The sequence below is a fragment of the Drosophila albomicans genome, chromosome X (genome assembly GCF_009650485.2).
Source record: "Drosophila albomicans strain 15112-1751.03 chromosome X, ASM965048v2, whole genome shotgun sequence".
Classification (NCBI taxonomy): Eukaryota; Metazoa; Arthropoda; class Insecta; order Diptera; family Drosophilidae; genus Drosophila; species Drosophila albomicans.
Window position 1 is genome coordinate 4,303,805 of NC_047627.2, and position 19,428 is coordinate 4,323,232.

At 36.8% G+C, this 19,428-nt stretch overlaps 3 protein-coding genes across 3 annotated transcripts in view; 2 read left to right on the forward strand and 1 right to left on the reverse strand.

The window, feature by feature from the left end:
• Positions 1-19,428, reverse strand: part of LOC117569727 (scoloptoxin SSD14) — a 170,665-nt gene that overhangs the window by 23,358 nt on the left and 127,879 nt on the right. The window lies entirely within an intron of this gene.
• Positions 1-19,428, forward strand: part of LOC117578065 (variant-silencing SET domain-containing protein) — an 82,553-nt gene that overhangs the window by 9,405 nt on the left and 53,720 nt on the right. The gene's annotated exons all lie outside the window — the stretch shown is intronic.
• On the forward strand, positions 15,750-17,468 carry LOC117578064 (kelch domain-containing protein 10 homolog). Its single transcript, XM_034263203.2, has 2 exons — positions 15,750-15,912; positions 15,971-17,468. The coding sequence occupies exon 2, from the start codon at positions 15,987-15,989 to the stop codon at positions 17,421-17,423; it is 1,437 nt and encodes a 478-aa protein (XP_034119094.1). The 5' UTR covers positions 15,750-15,912; positions 15,971-15,986; the 3' UTR covers positions 17,424-17,468.

Below are 19,428 nucleotides of genomic sequence, written 5' to 3' on the forward strand. Positions count from 1 at the left end.
CTGAATTTCATTATAAATTCAAAATACAAAAATTGCGTTACAGTAAAAAATTTAATCGGAAACTCAGTAAGTTTTTGAAATATTTAAAATACATATATGTACATACATATATTATTCACTAACTCGAAGGAGTTCAAAATGCTGTTTTAACTGAAGCTGAATTGGTTTTAAATTTCATATTTTTATCTTGTGTGTAATACTTTTTTTTATTTTTTAGAAAACATTTAAAATATATTTATGGGCAACAATGTCAATAGACTTAAATGTCGCTTGATGTTTTAGTATATATGAAATTAGAAAAATGTTGTCTTTAATTTTACCAATTAATAAAAAGATTCACAGTTGAATTTTGAATATACAAAAATATTTGGAAATATAAATAAAAAAAATTTCACCTATATCTTTAATTTATGGAAAACATTTTAAATGTATTTATTGGCTACAATTTTAAAAGAATTTTAATTGACGCTTGGGCTTTAGGTCGAAATGGAATTAGAAAATTATTGTCTTTCATTTTACCAAATAATAAAATAATGCATAGCTGAATTTCTTAATATATTGATAAAAATATAAATAAAAGAATGCACAGCTAAATTTATGTTTTGAAAAACATTTAAAAATCTTTTCTTTAATTTTACCATTTGGTAAAAGAATTCACAGCTGAATTTGTTAATATTAATATAAATACCAATTTTTTATTTTTTGAATAATATCATTTTAGTTTCAAGTGTCGGTTGCAGCAGTATTCGCCCACTGTGCAGTGCAGTTGCCGCTTCTTTTGCCCTGCGGTGGTGGTTCGAGTAGCGGATTGGGATTTGGGTTTGGAATTGCCCTTCATAGTTGACGTCGCCCTGCAGTTTAACTCCCAATGCATGTGTGTGTGTGTGTGTGTGTGTGTTTGTGTGTGTGCAGTGATTTGTTCGTAGGGTGCACTTCAAAAGCGCGGCTTGTTTGTCAGCACCAGCCAGACAGACAGACGGACAGACGGACGGACGGACAGAGTGATGAAGAGAGAGAGAGAAGGGTGACACACTGCGCTATTGAGGAGGGAAAGAGGGGCGAGGGGGACGCAGTCAAGCAGCCAGTTGAGTCTGATATCATTCAATGCTTCTAATTTACGGATTAATGAAGGCGCAATTTTACATATTGAAATTTTCGTTGTGCGCTCGACGATCGTGGGAAGCGATTAGTGGGCCGTGGCCGTGACAGTGCCACACAGTTGCTGCAACAGTGGCACTGCTGCATGTTGTCCTCATTCTCCCTGTTCTGTTTAAATTTCGTATGCTCTGTGGCAGTGGCATTGATGGATTGCCACATAAATTTGTGATTTGCTAAGCTTGATTTTCCAAATTTTCTTTTCGTGAAATGCAACAAACTTAATTTGTATGAATATTTATGTGTGCGTGTGTGTGTGTGTGTGTGGGTCATTTGTTTGTGGTACGCTGGAGTTGGGGACCAGGGCCGGCAACAGCAACAGGGGTGCATGCGAATTGGGGTTGTCGAGTTTTGTGTGAAATTATTATTGTTTGTCGCTTTTGTTGTTGTCCTAGGTTGTGGCCGCAACATATTTGCATAATTTCAAGTGTGTCGCGTGGAGAGAGAACAAACTGAGTTGTTAAACTGCGAACTTGAAGAGTGTGAGTGTGAGAGTTTACAATTTCTTTTGATTTAGAGACCATTAAAACGATGATTTCACATTGGTTAAAAGAACTTGATATGGATGAAATGATAAATAAATTCTGTAAAATACAAATTGTTCACACTATATAATAGTGCGCTCTAAAAGAACTAAGTAATTGTAAAAAATAATAACAACATTGGAAAAAATTTTACTATATTTTATAGCGCATACTAAAAAAGACTTTCCAAAAAAAAACTTTAATTCTCCATTTCAAAATAATAAATTAGCAAATCTTTGAAAAAATAAAAGTTTATAATTTAAAATGTATTTAAAAAGCAAAAATTTCAGTATTCATAAATCAAAGCAATTTAAGAAAAATTAAATCATCTTAAGTCCTATTAAGAAAAATTACTTCAAAATTGCTATAAACAATTTTAAGAAAATTTTAAATAAAAATGTCCAAATAAGTAAATATTTTTGAAAAATAAAAGAATATCATTTAAAAAGTATTTATAAAGATAAAGTTTTAATAATCATAAATCTACTCAATTTAAAATAAAAAAATCTTAATGCTAAAATCTTATTAAAACAAATTATTTCAAATTGCTATAAAAATAGTGAAACAATTTTAAGAAACTTTTAAATACAAATTTCGAATCTCAAAGTAATAATGCAAATCATTCTAGGATAAAAATAAATAAATTGATTCCTCAAGCTTTTCATAACTTCACCCACTTTGCTTCTATTACAATTTTAGCCAATGACTGTTAAAGTTCCTTCGAAATCATATCCAATTTGAAGAGATGTGCTATTCAGCTATTTTTATTTTCATTTTCTATTACTCAGTTCAACGCCTCTGGTAAAAAAAAAAGTAAATAGGGTAAAGAAGCGGAAGTCAGTTACTTTAGTGCAAACACTAATAATATTAATAACGATAATCGCAATGAATAGAAAAGAAGAATCTGACAATCCGATTTCAAGTCATAAATACGTAACGCCGCCGTCTCTCTCTTCTGTTCGCTATGCCTATTTGATGGTTATCTTTTGACTGAATGCGTGCAAAAGAGACAGCAACATCTGTGCTGGATGGTTGAGCCTTCTCTTCCAGCCGAGCCACGCGTCGACAGTTGCTTATCTCGGGTGACCAGCGCGCCACGTGCGTTCGCATTCCCGAATGCCAAAAATTCCATTCATGCACTATAGTTTTTGGCACGTATGGGTGTGGAAGAGAGAGGGAAAATGTGGTGCACAAATTTGCGTGCAATCGTTATTATAGACTTTGCTTGCTTGCGTTTTTAATGACTTTTTCGTTTCAGTTCTGTTTGGCAATGCATTTAATTCGATTATGATCCCTTTCCTTGTGCCGCTGCCGCCGGGGGTAGGTACAAAAGTAATTGAAACTGTAAGTGGAGCGCTACGCTGTGCATTTCCCAGTCACATACATACACACACGCATTATATGTGTGTGTATGCGTGTGTGTGCGGCCAAGTACAACTAATGTGGGTGTTAACGGTGTGTTAAGTGATTTTGGCATTTGTTTGAAATCGAACAATTGCAAAAGCTGCTCTGCTCTGCTCTGCTTTGTGCTGCGATAACTATCGACGTCAAACGAATGTGTCAGCACACGTTTTGCTCATATTTCAAAATGCTTCTTCGCTTCTTCGTTGAAAAGTTGTTCATATCCGTTTTAAAATTGCACGAAAAATCGAAATCGTAAAAGTATCGGCTTACGTTGCCGCTTACGTTCAATTACTACGTTTCAATTTTCAAACGAACTGCGTGTGAACTTTAAATAGCGAATAATAATTAATGTCTTTTTTTTTGAGATTACAATCTTTTGCAATTTTCAATTAAGGGAATTCTAGATGTAGTTAAAAATTAAAATTTCAAACAATTTGTATTATTTCGTAAATAAAATAAATGGATACACTTCAATGGTAAATTTCTGGACTTTTTTTTTAGAAAATTCTTATAATGAATGTATAATGTAAATTATAATGATTATGGATATTTGAATTATACAAGCTTGAGCTTTTAGCAGCAGTATGTCATTTGGGTCCCTTGTCGACTTTTGGCTAATGAAAACTAAAAACTTCAATTACGAGAGGAAAGCAGAGAAAATGCGTTTTAAAACCCAAAAATGTAAGAAAAGAAATTGTGATAGATGAGGGTATGGCAAATGCTTTTTACGGGCCACTTGTTTGTTTGTTTGTCCCTCGGCTGCTGCTGCTTTTGCTTCTAATAAACAAAGAGTTAACCGAAAAGCACAACACGCACACACATAAACACAGGGCAGCTAAGAAAATGGCAATAAATCAGTGCACACACACACACACACACACAAACAAATACAATAATAAAGTAATGCAAAGCAAAACTAAGAGAGGGAGAGAAAGAGAGAGAAAGAAAGGGTTTTTTCGATTGTTGTGTATTTGGTTGGACTTTCCATGAAATTTCCCAATGGGGTGATTATTTAAAATTGTGCAACGCATAAATATAGCAGACCAAAAGTAGACAGCGGGGCAGCAGCTGTTGAAACCCGTTCATCTCTCCCTTTGTGTGTGTGTGTGAGAGAATGTAATTGTTGCCAACTTTGTGTTATCAAAGTTTTTGGTAAACACAACAACAACATTTTTACGATGTGCTTCAGTCGTTATCGATAACAAAATACCTAATTTAATTAGAAAAAGTGCCAAATGTTAATGTAATGTTCATAATTCGCACGCACTTTGATCGTCAGCTGTTAGACTGCGAGGCTGTTGTGCTCCAATGGCGCTGTTAACTAACAGCGATTGGCAGTTAATTTTGAAGTTTTGCGGTTTTGCTTATCGACAAATTGATAAACAGCTAAGATAATAAGTATTTTTTGAGAATCTGACAATTTGCTTTTCTTTCAATTTTCAATTTTCTTAAGCTGTAAAATTGAAATAAAAATGCAAATGTTAAATAAGCTTAAGGAGCAATGGAGCTTTTTCATCGCGGTGTTATTAACAGAGCAGCCTGTTAACATGCCAAAACAACTGTTAGCTCAAAAATTGTCATTGCCTGCCATGTGCCTTGAATTGTAAACATATTCTTGCGAGTGCTGGAAACTGCTGCCAAAGAAATGTCGTCGTCGATCAATGAGAGCATCGAAACTGATGCAAATGATTCGCTGCACACGCTGGTGGATGAAATGGGCTACTCCAAGGAGAAGGCGCGTCAAGCGTTGTCGTATGCCAACAACAATCTCGAATTGGCCGTACAATATCTGCTCGAAGGTGATGCTGCCTTAGTTGGAGCAGATGGAGCTGCTAATGTGTCGTATGCCACTCTTCAGCGACGCTTCAAGCAGCTGCGTCATCAACTCTTGGACAATCCGACCTTGAACGAATACAAGATTGCGTCACTAATGAGGGAGACGCGCACAGCGGAAGATCTGCGCGATATGGTCGACAATCATAGTGTGCAGTTTTTGTCAATGCTGCAAGAATCATCCGATGAGGAAGAGGAGCAGCGGCAGAAGAAGACAACAACGCGTAAGCGTAGCAATCGTCTCAATGTCGAAGAATAGACAATAAAAAGAATTGAAGTAAAAGGTAACTGCGTTTTGCATTTTGTTGTTGCTCTTGGTACTGCTGTTACAGACGCTGTTGTTGTTGTTGTTGCTGTCGCTGCTGCTAATGGCATAACTCTTGTTGTTCTTGTAGCTGATGTTAGCTTCGCTGTTGTTGTTGTTCTTTGTGATGCTGTTAGCGTCGCTGTTTTTGTTGTTCTTTTTGATGCTGTTTAGCGTCACTGCTTTCATACTCACTGTTATTAGTACTGTCAGCGTCACTGTTGTTGTTGCTGTTGGAGTTATTGCTGTTGTTGTTGTTGCTGTCGCTGCTGCTAATGGCATAACTCTTGTTGTTCTTGTAGTTGATGTTAGCTTCGCTGTTGTTGTTGTTCTTTTTGATGCTGTTTAGCGTCGCTGTTTTTGTTGTTCTTTTTGATGCTGTTTAGCGTCACTGCTTTCATACTCACTGTTATTAGTACTGTCAGCGTCACTGTTGTTGTTGCTGCTGCTGTTGGAGTTATTGCTGTTATTGTTGTTGTTGGCGCCGGTCAAGCTACCCTTCATGCGTTCGTTTGTGCTTCTTCCCGATTGTGTTTTATTCGTAGACAATATACAAGTTTTCTTCCAGTCCCGTCATGTGTAGACACAAGATGCGAAAAGACTTACTCACTTCGTTTTGCCGTATATGCGGAACTGATTATCTACAAGACTCGTCGAGTATAAATTCTTGCCAAAGGGAAATTTAAATTTCCCTCGGCTGCGCTGGCGGAATTTGTACTCGACGTTTCTTGTAGAAAATATGCGGTGCAGCTCTTGCCGAAAATCTGTGCTTAGATTCTAGTGCGTAGTTCGGAATATGCAAAATAAAAATACGCTCAAAAATATATGCAGTAAATAAAATGTTTATTATACTTGAAATTAAATTTATTAAAACTAATACAATGAGTACTTAAATTTATATATAATATTATCTAAACAGTTTTACTTATAACTAAATAATATAATAGCTAAAAGAAAAAATTAATTTATTTCGCCGTTTTCAATATTCTTCGCCCTGAACAATGCCTTGTAGTTTTTATTTTTATCATCCAACGTAGCTCTTTCGTGGTCCTCAAAACTGTAAATATAAATACAAATACAAATATATATTTTTTAATTTAAATCAGATTAGAATAGTAGTTTAATAATATTAACAACTTACCTCTTATTGTTTTATAAAAGACGCGCAGGAAAAAATCAACTTTCTTGTACAGCACTCACAAAACAAATGACAAATGATACACAAAATTGCACATGTTCGAGAAAAGTAGGCGTTAGGGAAATTACGCGTTGCGCTAAGAGGGCGCGTACACCAGACTCAATGCAAGAAGCATTCTACAAGACGATTCATCTAACGATCTGCATAAAATTCTTGCACATGTTCGAGAAAAGTAGGCGTTAGGGAAATTACGCGTTGCGCTAAGAGGGCGCGTACACCAGACTCAATGCAAGAAGCATTCTACAAGACGATTCATCTAACGATCTGCATAAAATTCTTGCAGTCTCCGTCTTGGCATGACACGAAACACAATTGGGTTGCGTTCCTCACTCACTTTTTTTTTTTGCTTTTGCTATTGCGCTTTGTTTTGTTTTGGTTTCGGTTTTTTGTTTTTGTACTTCGGGCAGTGTCGAGCGTGTCAACCCTTTTGGTTTTTGGCCTGATGATTAATGATCGTTTTTTATTTTACTTGCTTGCTGTTTTGTACTGATTTCAATTTACCGCTAACCATGCACCCTTGCGAAATGGAAGGCTTCTTGACTGTGTTGTCAAGTAGGCCAAATGCGTTTCATTGGAAAATTTGATTAATAATTTCAACAATTTTATATTATATGATATACTATGTAAGTATAAAACAATTTTAACATAGTTGAAAGCCATTTACAATTTGTTGAATTTTAATAATAAAAAAATGTATACTACGTATGTATGTATATTAAAATGGAAAATTAAATACTATTGTATGTAAATTTCTAAATTTCTTCAAGAATTTAATATATTTTAAAGATTAATATATTTGTATATTGAACTAAGCAATAAGTTAAATTACGAATATATTTCAAAATAAAAATCAAACTGTTTCAACATTATTTATGGCAACACTGTGTGTTTGTTAGTGTGTTCACACTTCGTTGCGACCGCGTAGAAGTGCGACTTTCTTCGTGGTTTTCTGCTGTTTCAAAATTCTAATTAATTTTGACTGCAACCGTTTGTACTGTCAACCGCAGCCAACGTTCGCCCAGCTTGGCTACGTTTAGCCTGGCTTGGCGGCTTTTGCCCGGTGTCGTTGTCAGCGCTTATCGCGGCCATTTGATCGGCGTTGCGGCGTACCGCAAAATGCGACAGTAACTGCGGCGACGGCGACGACGTCAACGGCGACGGTGACAACCCTTGACGCGCGTAGGCGTCGCCCTATCATTTATCATGGGTGGCAAATGCGCCGCTTAAAAGTCGCTAACGTTAACTGGAAGCTTCGGCCAGAGGGGCAATTTTTAAAGTGCATTGAGAGCAGCCAATTCGTATTGCACAGTCACAGTTAATAAATTACGTATTGAAATTGGATATCATTGTTGTTGTTGTTGCTTTCTTGCTTGCAGCACAATGCAACGCAATTAGAAGCGCTGTACAGCAGCCCTGGTAGCTATGTACCTTATTTTTATTTTTTTGTGCCCTCGTTAACATATTATGCACAAAGGCAATCAATATGTTGACAACAAGCAGCTATAATAATAATTACAATAACAACGGCGTGCGAAATTGAGCTACACAAAAAGACGAAGCGAAAAGAAAAGTGATTACACATGTATGCAAAAATTTGCAAGCGCAGCAATTTAATTGCTCTGCAATTTCGTGTGTACACACTGGCGAAAAATGCAAATGAGCAAATTATAAGACGCTGCAGGCCGCCTTGGCAGCCATCTTGAAATAAGGCAGCCAAAAAAATGCGAAGGAAATGTTAAAATTTAATTGATTGGGTAATAAATACTTATATGATATATTTACACTAAGCAGAAAAAGTCTGCGTACAAACTTAACGCGCAACTTTGATGTTAAATAAAAATAGTTGTATTGAAGATATTGGCTTCATTTTTTTTTTTAAATTAACAACATATCTATTATGAAAAAATATAACCAGTCTTCATTTATTTCCATCAGCAACTTTTTTAATTAAAATCAAAAAACAAAAAATACACCAGTTTTCGAATCAGAAAAAGTCTGCGTACAAACTTAAATTAGTTTAAAAAAAAGCCATTTATTAATAAAATATATTACAAAAATTAGTACGAGGTAGGATAAATAGGAAGGTTTATTGTGCCAATCAAGCGTTTTGGCATTGATTAAACCAATTTTTGGTGAATTCTGGTGGTATTTTCGATCCACTCATCCAAAATTGCTCCGAGGGAGGAAACCGTTCGTCAAACTGGACCAAAAAGGGAAATCTCAGCGGGAAATTGTCGAATTTGTTTTTAAAACGCATTCTATGATTAAAAAAGTCAAAAAAAATTGGAATCAAACCGGCACAGTTCAATCAAAGCCACATTCTGGTAGGCCTCCAAAGCTGACCGATCGAGAAGAGCGGGAGAGAATCCTGGGTCAACTGCCGCAAAAATTGGTCAGGACATAAAGGAGAACTATAAGAAGGATTTACATGATAAAACAATCCGAAAAATTTCCGAAAAATTTCCAAAAAGTAGGACTTTCATGCCTGTGTTGCTCACGCTGCCACCACCGTACTTAACTGCTGGCGCAAGGTTATGCACATCAAGGGCTGTGCCAGGTTTGCGCCACTCAAATTTTCGCCCTTTTATGTCAAATTGCTCCAATAATTGAAAATAACTTTGTTCCAAAAAGGCTAAAGGCTATTGGATGTATTTTTTGTAAAATCAAAGCGCTTCGCTTTACTGACGGGTGATATGAGAATCTTCTTCCGCGCGCAACACTGGCATGAAAGTCCTACTTTTTGGAAATTTTTCGGAAATTTTTCGGATTGTTTTATCATGTAAATCCTTCTTATAGTTCTCCTTTATGTCCTGACCAATTTTTGCGGCAGTTGACCCAGGATTACGCCTCACCGACATCAAAATCTCCCGCTCTTCTCGATCGTCAGCTTTGGAGGCCTACCAGAATGTGGCTTTGATTGAACTGTGCCGGTTTGATTCCAATTTTTTTTGACTTTTTTAATCATAGAATGCGTTTTAAAAACAAATTCGACAATTTCCCGCTGAGATTTCCCTTTTTGGTCCAGTTTGACGAACGGTTTCCTCCCTCGGGAGCAATTTTGGATGAGTGGATCGAAATACCACCAGAATTCACCAAAAATTGGTTTAATCAATGCCAAAACGCTTGATTGGCACAATAAACCTTCCTATTTATCCTACATCGTACTAATTTTTGTAATATTTTATTAATAAATGGCTTTTTTTTAAACTAATTTAAGTTTGTACGCAGACTTTTTCTGATTCGAAAACTGGTGTATTTTTTGTTTTTTTGATTTTAATTAAAAAAGTTGCTGATGGAAATAAATGAAGACTGGTTATATTTTTTCATAATAGATATGTTGTTAATTTAAAAAAAAAATGAAGCCAATATCTTCAATACAACTATTTTTATTTAACATCAAAGTTGCGCGTTAAGTTTGTACGCAGACTTTTTCTGCTTAGTGTATCTTTTCTTGTATTCAATATTCCATAAGTATTTATTGTTTATTATATTGAATATTCAATATAATTTATTAAAATAAATTATATCATTTATTTTTAATTTATTTATTTCCGTATTTATTGTATTAGCTAAGGTAGTTTAAAAACTTAAGAAACGCTAGTTGCGTTGCCTTTGGCTTTCTTTAATTTCGTAACTTTTACAAATTTTTGTTCATGATTAATTTGGAATTAAATAAAATGTTATTTGTGTATCTTCTTCTTAATAACTATATTAACAATAATTAACAACTTAATTATTTACATACCTACTAAGATTAAGATTATACGTTTTTTAAACATTTTTAAATTGAATATTTTTGTAATTATTATTTTAATTTTTGACCTATATATTATCTAAAGCTGAAACTTTCAAGAAACTTATAGATATAAATTATGAATATTTAATAAGATCAAGATGTTAAAGATTTAAGATAAGAAAAATTTTTGTAAACATTTCTTTTAACATTTGGAAATTAAATATTTTTGCCATTTTTATTTTTTTTTTAGCTATATTCTCTAATCTGAAACTTTCAAAAAAACTTAATAAAGTTGAAAAATGTGTAGCACCTTTTATTTTTTTATTCTCTAAAAAAGATAATTAAAAAGATAGATTAGCTGGTGAACTCAAGACCCAAGCGAAACCAATAGATATCCCAAAGGTAAATAAAAAATGCTCGAGCACAATGCATTTGCATATTTATGTAGACCGAAAGAGAGACAGAGATACAGAGATAGAGAGAGAGAGAGAGAGTGGGAACCGCATCCTTGGTTTCATTTTTTATTTGCAGAAGCGCTTAATTGTGTTAAGGGGAGCGATGCTCTCGATTCTGGCCAGCAGCTGCTGAGGGCTGCCAATTAATAGATGAGAATGGATTTGTGTAAGAAATATGCGTTGCCATTTGCATGCAGCATCGGCAACAGCAGTTGTGGCAACAACGATGCGTGCCACTGACAAGCCCCGACCAGAGACAATTAGGCAATTATTTGCGCAAAGGATCAAAACCAAAACAAAAAGCATTCATTGCCAACGTCCTTCTGTCTGTGCTCTCTCTCTCTCTCTCTCTCGTCCTCTCCTTGTTGCTCGCACAGTGTGTCTCTCTTTCTCTTCTTCACTCAGTCTCTGCTGTTGTGCACATCTTGTATTTTGTTGTCAGTACCATCAATTTAGCTGATTTTATGCTGTTTTGTAAGACTTTTGTGTGATTACAGTTAGGAAAATGTGACTGGAAGCAGCTACAATTACGTTAGGAACAATGTTGCCATTCTAAAAATACAATTTCTTAAATTTTTAAAAGAATAGGTTTTCATTAAATTAAATTTTATTTTTACATTTTATATAAAACATTTAAAAAATCTAAGAAATATCAATTTGTAAAATAATAAATTTCATTAAGATTTAACATCTTTTCAACATATTTCATTTCATGAAAAAAATAAATTTTTTAATTAAGAGTTTCAGTTTTATATACTTTACATTTTTAAATTGTTTTCTAAAGAATTAAATAATTTTTCTATACATTTCAATAAAACTCTTACAATATTCATTTAGTATTAATTACTAATTTTGTTTTTAATTTGCAAATAGTTAATTTATATAAAATTAAATAATTTTAAATTTGCATATTTAAGTTATAACTAGAAATATTGCACTCTTTATAGAGAGTGTGTCACAATCTTATTGTGAACGAAGGTGTGGCAACACTGTTTTTTGTGGGAAAGCGCACAGTGTGTCGAAATTCCTCAGCACCCCGTGGTTACATTATGATTTTGGTTTGTTTCGTTTGGAGTTTGCTTTTAATTGAACATAAGCAATTAGCGTGCAATTTGTTTCGCTCGCAAAAATGCTAACGGTAATCGCAGGCCAAGTTTTGTTTTGTTTTTTTTTTGGACTCTTCTTGGCTCCCCATTCAGAGGGAAATTCGTAGCCGGGGGTTCGTTCCACGTGTGCCACGTGTTTTGGGCGGCCAAAACGCACTTGAGTAGAATTAATTTTAAATGCTGCGCTGCACGCGGCTAAGTGATTATGCCAACCCAACGAAACCCAAGCAAAAGCATGCTTATATGTATGTATGTGTACCATCTAGCATAGCTTCATCCATCCATTCATCCACCGGAGCAATTGCTCGCTCGCTCGCATGTTTAATTATAATTAAAAAGCCTTGGCTCATCGCTCTCCCTCTCCCTCTCTCCCTCGTTGGCACTGAGACACACATCTCGTTCGCTCTCTCTCGCTCGCACATGCTTCAAACAGAACAACAACACCATAACATAACCTGGTCCCATAAACATTAAAATGCTTAATTGAGTGCTTAGTGGCTGCTGGGCTCGACTTGCAGCTCGAGCAGCCTCAGGATCTTGAAACTCATCTGCCTTGGCCATTGTCAGGGAGCAAGCAGGCCATGCACTTCATAATATTAATTATTTTAATTGAAATGTTCATTATTTTACATCTAATTTAGCGCTAGATGCGTGTGCAACCCCCTTCACAGTCCTTCAGTCCTCTTCTCCCATCAACCAAGGAACGCTTTCAACCCAAAAATACCAATTCCAAATCCATGTCTCGTCCTCTTTCTCTTCCTGTGTACAATTCTCACATGCTTTCAAGCTTTCACTTTGAGGTCGCTTGGCACAGTGGTGCAAATGTCGAAATCATTGAATTATTTATTTCCAACGGCCTTGAAAATAACAATCACTTTAAGAAATTCATCTATATTTGTTTTTATACCCGCTACCCATAGGGTAGAAGGGTATTATAACTTTGTGCCGGCAGGACATGTATTAAATAGGTAGAAGGAGGCATCTCCGACCCTATAAAGTATATATATTCTTGATCAGCGTCAACAGCCGAGACGATCTAGCCATGTCCGTCTGTCCGTCCGTCCGTATGAAACACTGGATCTCAGAGACTATAAGAGATAGAGCTATAATTTTTTTCGCCAGCATTTGTTATGTTTGCACGCAGATCAAGTTTGTTTCAAATTTTTGCCACGCCCACTTCCGCCCCCGCAAATCAAAAAAGTCGAATAACAAGTTTAATTTTAAAGCTAGAGTTGGTATATACAATAAATACTATAGTAGTTATGATTCCTGAAAATTTGGTTGCGATCAAATAAAAATTGTGGAAGTTATTAAAGAAATACTTTTGTATGGGCAAAAACGCCTACTTACTAGGGGTCTGAGTTGCTTTGGTCGACAATCTGACACATTGTGCCGTCTATGGTATATTTTGAATGGTGTACTATATCAATATACCAAACATACCATTTGATATATTTTTAGTATTTTTTGGTATTTTGGTATATTTTTAAAATAATACCGCAATATTTTGCCTTTATTAAATATGGGTAGCGGGTATCTCACAGTCGAGCACACTCGACAATAACTTTCTTACTTGTTTTTTTATTTTATTTAATATATTACTTTTATTAGAAAAAACTGATTACCAATTAAACCGTAAGAGAAATGTCTTAATACATTAGAAATTTCTAATAGAGAGAAAAGAAATTGCGAATGTAAAAGTAAGTGTTCAAATGAGCTCAACTAAGTTTTTGGTTTATTTGTTAAATTTGTTGTTGTTCTTAACTTCTGTTGTAGTGGCGTAGATTACAAGTTGTTCCTTTTTCTTTTTCGCACAGAATGGGGGTTGGTTAAGTGACCGCTTGAGATAAAGTGTGAGCGCATTGTGAGTGAGCGAAAAGCATTGAGTGCTTTGCGATCGGCAGATCGGAGAGTGTGACACTTGCCTACAATGTGCTCGCCTCAACATTCTCCCCCAAATTATGCGATCATTTAATAGTAAACTCAAAAAGCACTTTATGTATACAATACGAGAAGGAAAGAAGCGCGAAATGAAGCACGTGTAGCTGACGATCAATATAAAGAATATAATTAAAAAATTGATATGAAGAATTTGATAGAATCTTTCGGTTTCAATGCTGACATCAATATAAATTTTCCGGAGTCATAACCACAGTCATAAGAAAATGGTCAAGGCTCGAAATCGATCAGACTTTGCTGAGAATGTCGACGATCTAGCAGCAGTCGACGGTCAAGTCAAACAGTAATTGAGGGCTATGTCGATAAAGTTCTACCAAAAATTCCAGAGCAGTGGTGATTTGTTGATATTATATCGCCAACTACTTCAGAAGAAGAAGAGAAGACTGATTGGTCCTTAACAACGATTGAGGCAGAGCTCTCCTCGATAACCGAAGAAAGCGAATCCTTGGAGGAATCCTCATCGTCATTGCGCGATGACAACAGTTCAACAGCTTTGGGTATTTCAACAGGATAACGCTCCTATACATCTTGCGAGGTATACGATGTCGTTCCTGGAATCACAAAAATATACTCCTATTGCAGTGGCCAGCAATAAGTCCGGACTTGAACCCAATTAAGAACCTTTTTGGCGTTCTGTCAGCAAAAGTCTACAAAGGTGGAAGGCAGTTTGAGTCATTGAAGGGCTTGAAGAAAGCCATTGTTAAAGAATGGGATGCCATAGACACAAACAGGCTTTAAAACTTGGGGAACTCAATGCCGCGACTTTTGAAATTGGTCGAACAAGAAAACGGAGATTCTACACCATATTAAAATAACAATCTTAAGTAATTTTGTAAAACAATATTACTTAGTTCCTTAACATTTTGCGCATTTTCAATTTTGCTCAAATATTTACTTTCACTGAAGAATTTTTTCAATAAAATTTTTGTATGTATAAAACATTTTATAATTTAATAAAAATTTGTTAAACATGCAAATTTCAATACCAACTACTTATTTAAAAAAATATTGAAAATAAATGATGAGACTAGTACAACAGGACGGCCTAGTCCAAAGCATCGCGTCAAAAGAAAAAAACGCAAATCAGGTGCTATTCCAATTTGATACTTATGTTACATATTTACAATTCCATTTTGAGCATAGGATATTTCCCCAAATTGTGGAAATATGCTGAGATCACGATGAGTCTGAAGCCGGGTAAATGCCCAGACGATGTGGCATCATACAGTCAAATCAGTCTCATATCTGGCCTCGCAAAACTCTTTGAAAAACTTCTGCTCAAGCGTCTGTTTGAGCACAACGATTTTCCCACTGCAGTGGGGAGTATGCTCATTCCTTTGCACTGTAGAAGTGCCGTCAACGTCATGGCGGGTCTAGGTGCGTTGATCAATGGGCCTGCGGATGCCGGCCACGGAATCGCTGCCATGGGATATCCTGGGTTGTGCTCCTCTGGAGGGTGCCGGTTGGTTGCGTCGTCCCTCGTCGCTTAGAACGCGGCTCCCGCATGTGCAGCATGATGTGGTGGTCCTCGCCACAATGTCTGCACCGTCCACCGTTGCGGCAAGTGCCTCCGGAGTGCTGGTAAGCCAGGCAGTTGGGACACTACTTATTAACAAGTACTGCCCGGAGCCGCTTCTCTGGTGTCAGCTGGATAAACCGTGGACACTTGCGCAGTGCGTGGATACCGCGGCACACCCTACAGTGGGTACCCACCCGGTGGGGGGTGTCCCGGCGAGGCACGGAAACCCCACGCGGAGTGACCGGCTCTGGGATACGAAGTGGATCGCGGCAGCGATCAGAGTGGGAGCACGAAGAGCTTCATGAGGAGGCCATGGTAAGCTGTCTTGGTGTAAAAAATAACCAATAAAAATAAAGAAAAAGAAAAAGGAAACAATAAAGAAGAGAAGAAAACAACTCAAAGTTGACTGTGGAGTACCCGTTACCCATTTTGAATAAAAGCTAAATATTACGGTATTATTTTCAAAATATACCGAATATACTGCAAAAATACTAAAAAAATATACCAAATAGTGCTGTAAATGTGTTTCATTTAATTTCGCTTGTAAGTTGCAAATTGAAAAGAAGGTTTTGGCGTCTGCTAATTCCGCATCCCCAAAATCAACGACAACTACGAACAAAGTAAGCCGATCACTTTGTTCGTAGTTGTCGTGATTCAATAAACTTATTGGCGACAACTTTTCTGTTCCCGAAAATAACACAAACGGCGTGCTTTGAATGGTGAGTCTCGAGCTTTGTTTTGCTTAGCATGTCTTCTCAAAGGACTAAAACATTCTAGATCAACTAAAAAGTCGATGGAAGGGTCGTCAGACGATGAGCAGTTGGAAATGCTCTTGGGATTTGACTTACGAGCGGATTTGCAAACGCTGGGGCCCCGGGATGTTGTGAACCTTCCAGCTTCAAACGATAGCGACAGCGACAGCGATTCCACGAACGAAATCTTTTTGTTAGATGATAATTGGGCAGTCATGTCGCAGAGCGAGCGGCCACGTTACAGCTTTAAGTGCCAGCAATTGATCGAATGCCCGTTCACAAGGCAACCGAAAATCAATATTTTTAATGCCAGGATGCAAGGCCGTCTCCATCTGGTGGCACGCAACTTCAATTTGCTTACGGTTGTCAGCTATCCTCGTTTCGATGTCCATCGGAGATCGCATCATCAGGTTTGGAGCTACACTCCAGCAACAAATCGCTGGAAACTGGATGAGCGTTTCAAGCACAATATGCACGCGCTCCAACACATGAGGATGAAAGCATTTCTGAACACCGACGGAAATGAGCTATTGATCTACTTTGCCGACGATGAAAATCCAAGGATCGGAAATGGCTTTGTGGTGCACTCTATCGATGGCACAAATGCGATATTCCGGGCCGACGAAGGCGTTCTGCCGAGGGCAGGTTATGGTGCAGCATATGTGTCGCATCAGCATTTTATGTACGTGATTGGTGGCACATTGAACTCAATCCCCGTATGCGACGTGCATCGCTACGATTTCCACAAGAGGCTGTGGCAGGTGCTCTACAAAAGTGATCTGAACAATCTCTTCTTTCTCGACTTTCCCAAGGGATGCTTTGGCCACCAAGTGATCACCGATGGCAAGTTCATCTATTGTCTAGGCGGCGGCGACATTGATATGCAATTGCACGACTTCAAGCACATTCTCACCTTCAATCTGACCACCCACACTTGGCTTGAGCATCACACCCAGCCCGATGACCGCATGCTAGCGGAGAACGAAGGCTATCCGAGGGCACGTCAGCTGTTTGCATGTGTGCAGCGACGTTGCTCCAACGGCGACATTGAAGCCATCATCTGTGGCGGCCAGGAGGCGGAATTCTTTAGCTACCTGTCCGACATATGGAAGCTCAATTTGTGCACCATGAAGTGGACGCATCTTCTCACCGCCCGTACACCGTTACCCACATACATCTCACCGGCCGCCCTGATGAGGAACGCTTGCTTGTTCGTCTTCGGTGGGGTTGAGAGTAAGGGTAATTGGGCTCCGAGACCCGGTGTGATGGGACTCTACAAGATGTGGCTGACGGTGCCGAAGCTAAGTGAATTGGCCTGGGAAGCATACAGCTACTATAACGACCTCAAGGGTCGCGATCGCCAAGAGTTGATCACTTTGGGCATTCCATCGCGATTTGTTGAACGCCTGCCTCCTATCGAGCCGAGTCCCGAGTTAGCTGATCGTAGAACAAAACCAAAGATTGCAAAGCAATCATGATCAAGAATTTAACACTTTTATGTTAATCTATATAACTTGCAATCAAACAGCATTAAATGCTCAAATATATAATATTTGTTGGAACTAACCACAAGCACAGTAGAGATTTTGATATTTTGCTTAATGTACCAGCTACCACTTACTAGGGGTCTTAGTTGTTTTTTCTGACAATCTGGTATATTGTGCCGTCTATGGTATATTTTGAATGTGGTACAATATCGATATACCAAATATACCATTTGGTATATTTTTAGTATTTTCGGTATATTTTGAAAATAATACCGCAATATTTTACCTTTATTAAAAATGGGTAGCGGGTATTTCACAGTCGAGCACACTCGACTGTTACCTTTTTACTTGTTTAAATTTAAGAATAGAAATTACAAGGCCAATGCCAAGGCAAGGCAATTAGAAAATAATAAATAGAATATAAATATAATTGTTTAGTAATAAGTTAAACTAATTAGAGAACATAACTATAATTGTAAGTACTCATTGTTTTAGTTTTAATAAATTTAATTTCAAGTATAATAAACATTTTATTTACTGCATATATTTTTGAGCGTATTTTTATTTTGCATATTCCGAACTACGCACTAGAATCTAAGCACAGATTTTCGGCAAGAGCTGCACCGCATATTTTCTACAAGAAACGTCGAGTACAAATTCTGCCAGCGCAGCCGAGGGAAATTTAAATTTCCCTTTGGCAAGAATTTATACTCGACGAGTCTTGTAGATAATCAGTTCCGCATATACGGCAAAACGAAGTGATAAAGTCTTTTCGCATCTTGTGTCTACACAAGACGGGACTGGACAAAAATTCTTTTCTTATTTACTCTTTGAAATTTACAATTTAAAGAGAAAGGGAAATTACGTTAGCATAATTATAAAGTCAGGATCTTCTTTTCTTAAGTTTTGAATAGTTTAAATTTATGTATCAGTTTTTATCATCATCTTAAGTAGATATGTATATTTATTTTATTTTATTATATTAAATTATTTTTTTTATGAAATTCGGAATATAGGCAGCGCCTTTTCTTAGGATTTGGATAATTTTATTTTAGTTATAATTTTTTTTTTAATAAATATATCAATATTGCTCTTTTATTTCGGTTTTGAAATTGCTAAGTACAAGTGAATATCGAGTATTTAGTATATAGAATTTTAGTTATCAATCTTTTTAAAATCAAATCGTAATCAAAAGAGAGGTAGCTACTTTTATAACATAACGTTGGTCCCACTGTGCGCACTGCTTGATATAGCTTACATTAATTTTGTTGTGCTGTTGCTGGAGTTGGTTTGTTTTTTTTTTTGGGGTTGTTGCATTTGGCGCGGGGTTTATTATAAATTTTTAATTGGCTTTTTATGTATGAATAATGCTGCTCTTTGCCAGCACTCGCACTCGCCGTCGTTTTTGCCCCTGTCAAGGGGATGCAGCCCAGGGGTTTGCGGTGGATGCGCTGCTTCGCAATCTGTGTGTTTGTGTGTGTGTGCGTGTGCGTGTGTGTGAGTATCTGTGTCTTGGGTGCGTGTGCTACGCTTATCCTAAGTAGTTTGAGCCTATTATTTATGCAGCCAATTCATTATGTGGTTGTCGTTTCGCTATTCGTATTTCTATTATGTGTTATTATTATTCTGTCTCTCTCTCACTCATTTTGTTTTTTTTTGCGCAAATTTGTTATGGTAGCAAAAGAAGGGGTTGGCAGAGAAGATAACGTGAAATGTGTCTGTCAAGTCGCTCGGTTAACCGACAGAAATCAAATCAGTTCGAGGTGCAAAATAATAAATGACCAACTACGACAACAACAACAACCATAATTTGCAACCCCATGTCAAATATAAAAAATTATATTTTTGTCAACTCATTAGAAACGTGATGATGAAAGTGCTGTGAAAAGGGTTTGTCATTTAATTAAAAACATAAAAAAGGAAATTCTATTGCTCCGTTTACATAAGAAACACAAGCTCCACCTACAACACACAATGCGAATTGTCTGTCTGTGTT

Coding starts and splice junctions, on each gene's coding strand:
- LOC117578064 (XM_034263203.2), top strand. CDS start 15,987: ATGGAAGGGTCGTCAGACGATGAGCAGTTGGAAATGCTCTTGGGATTT.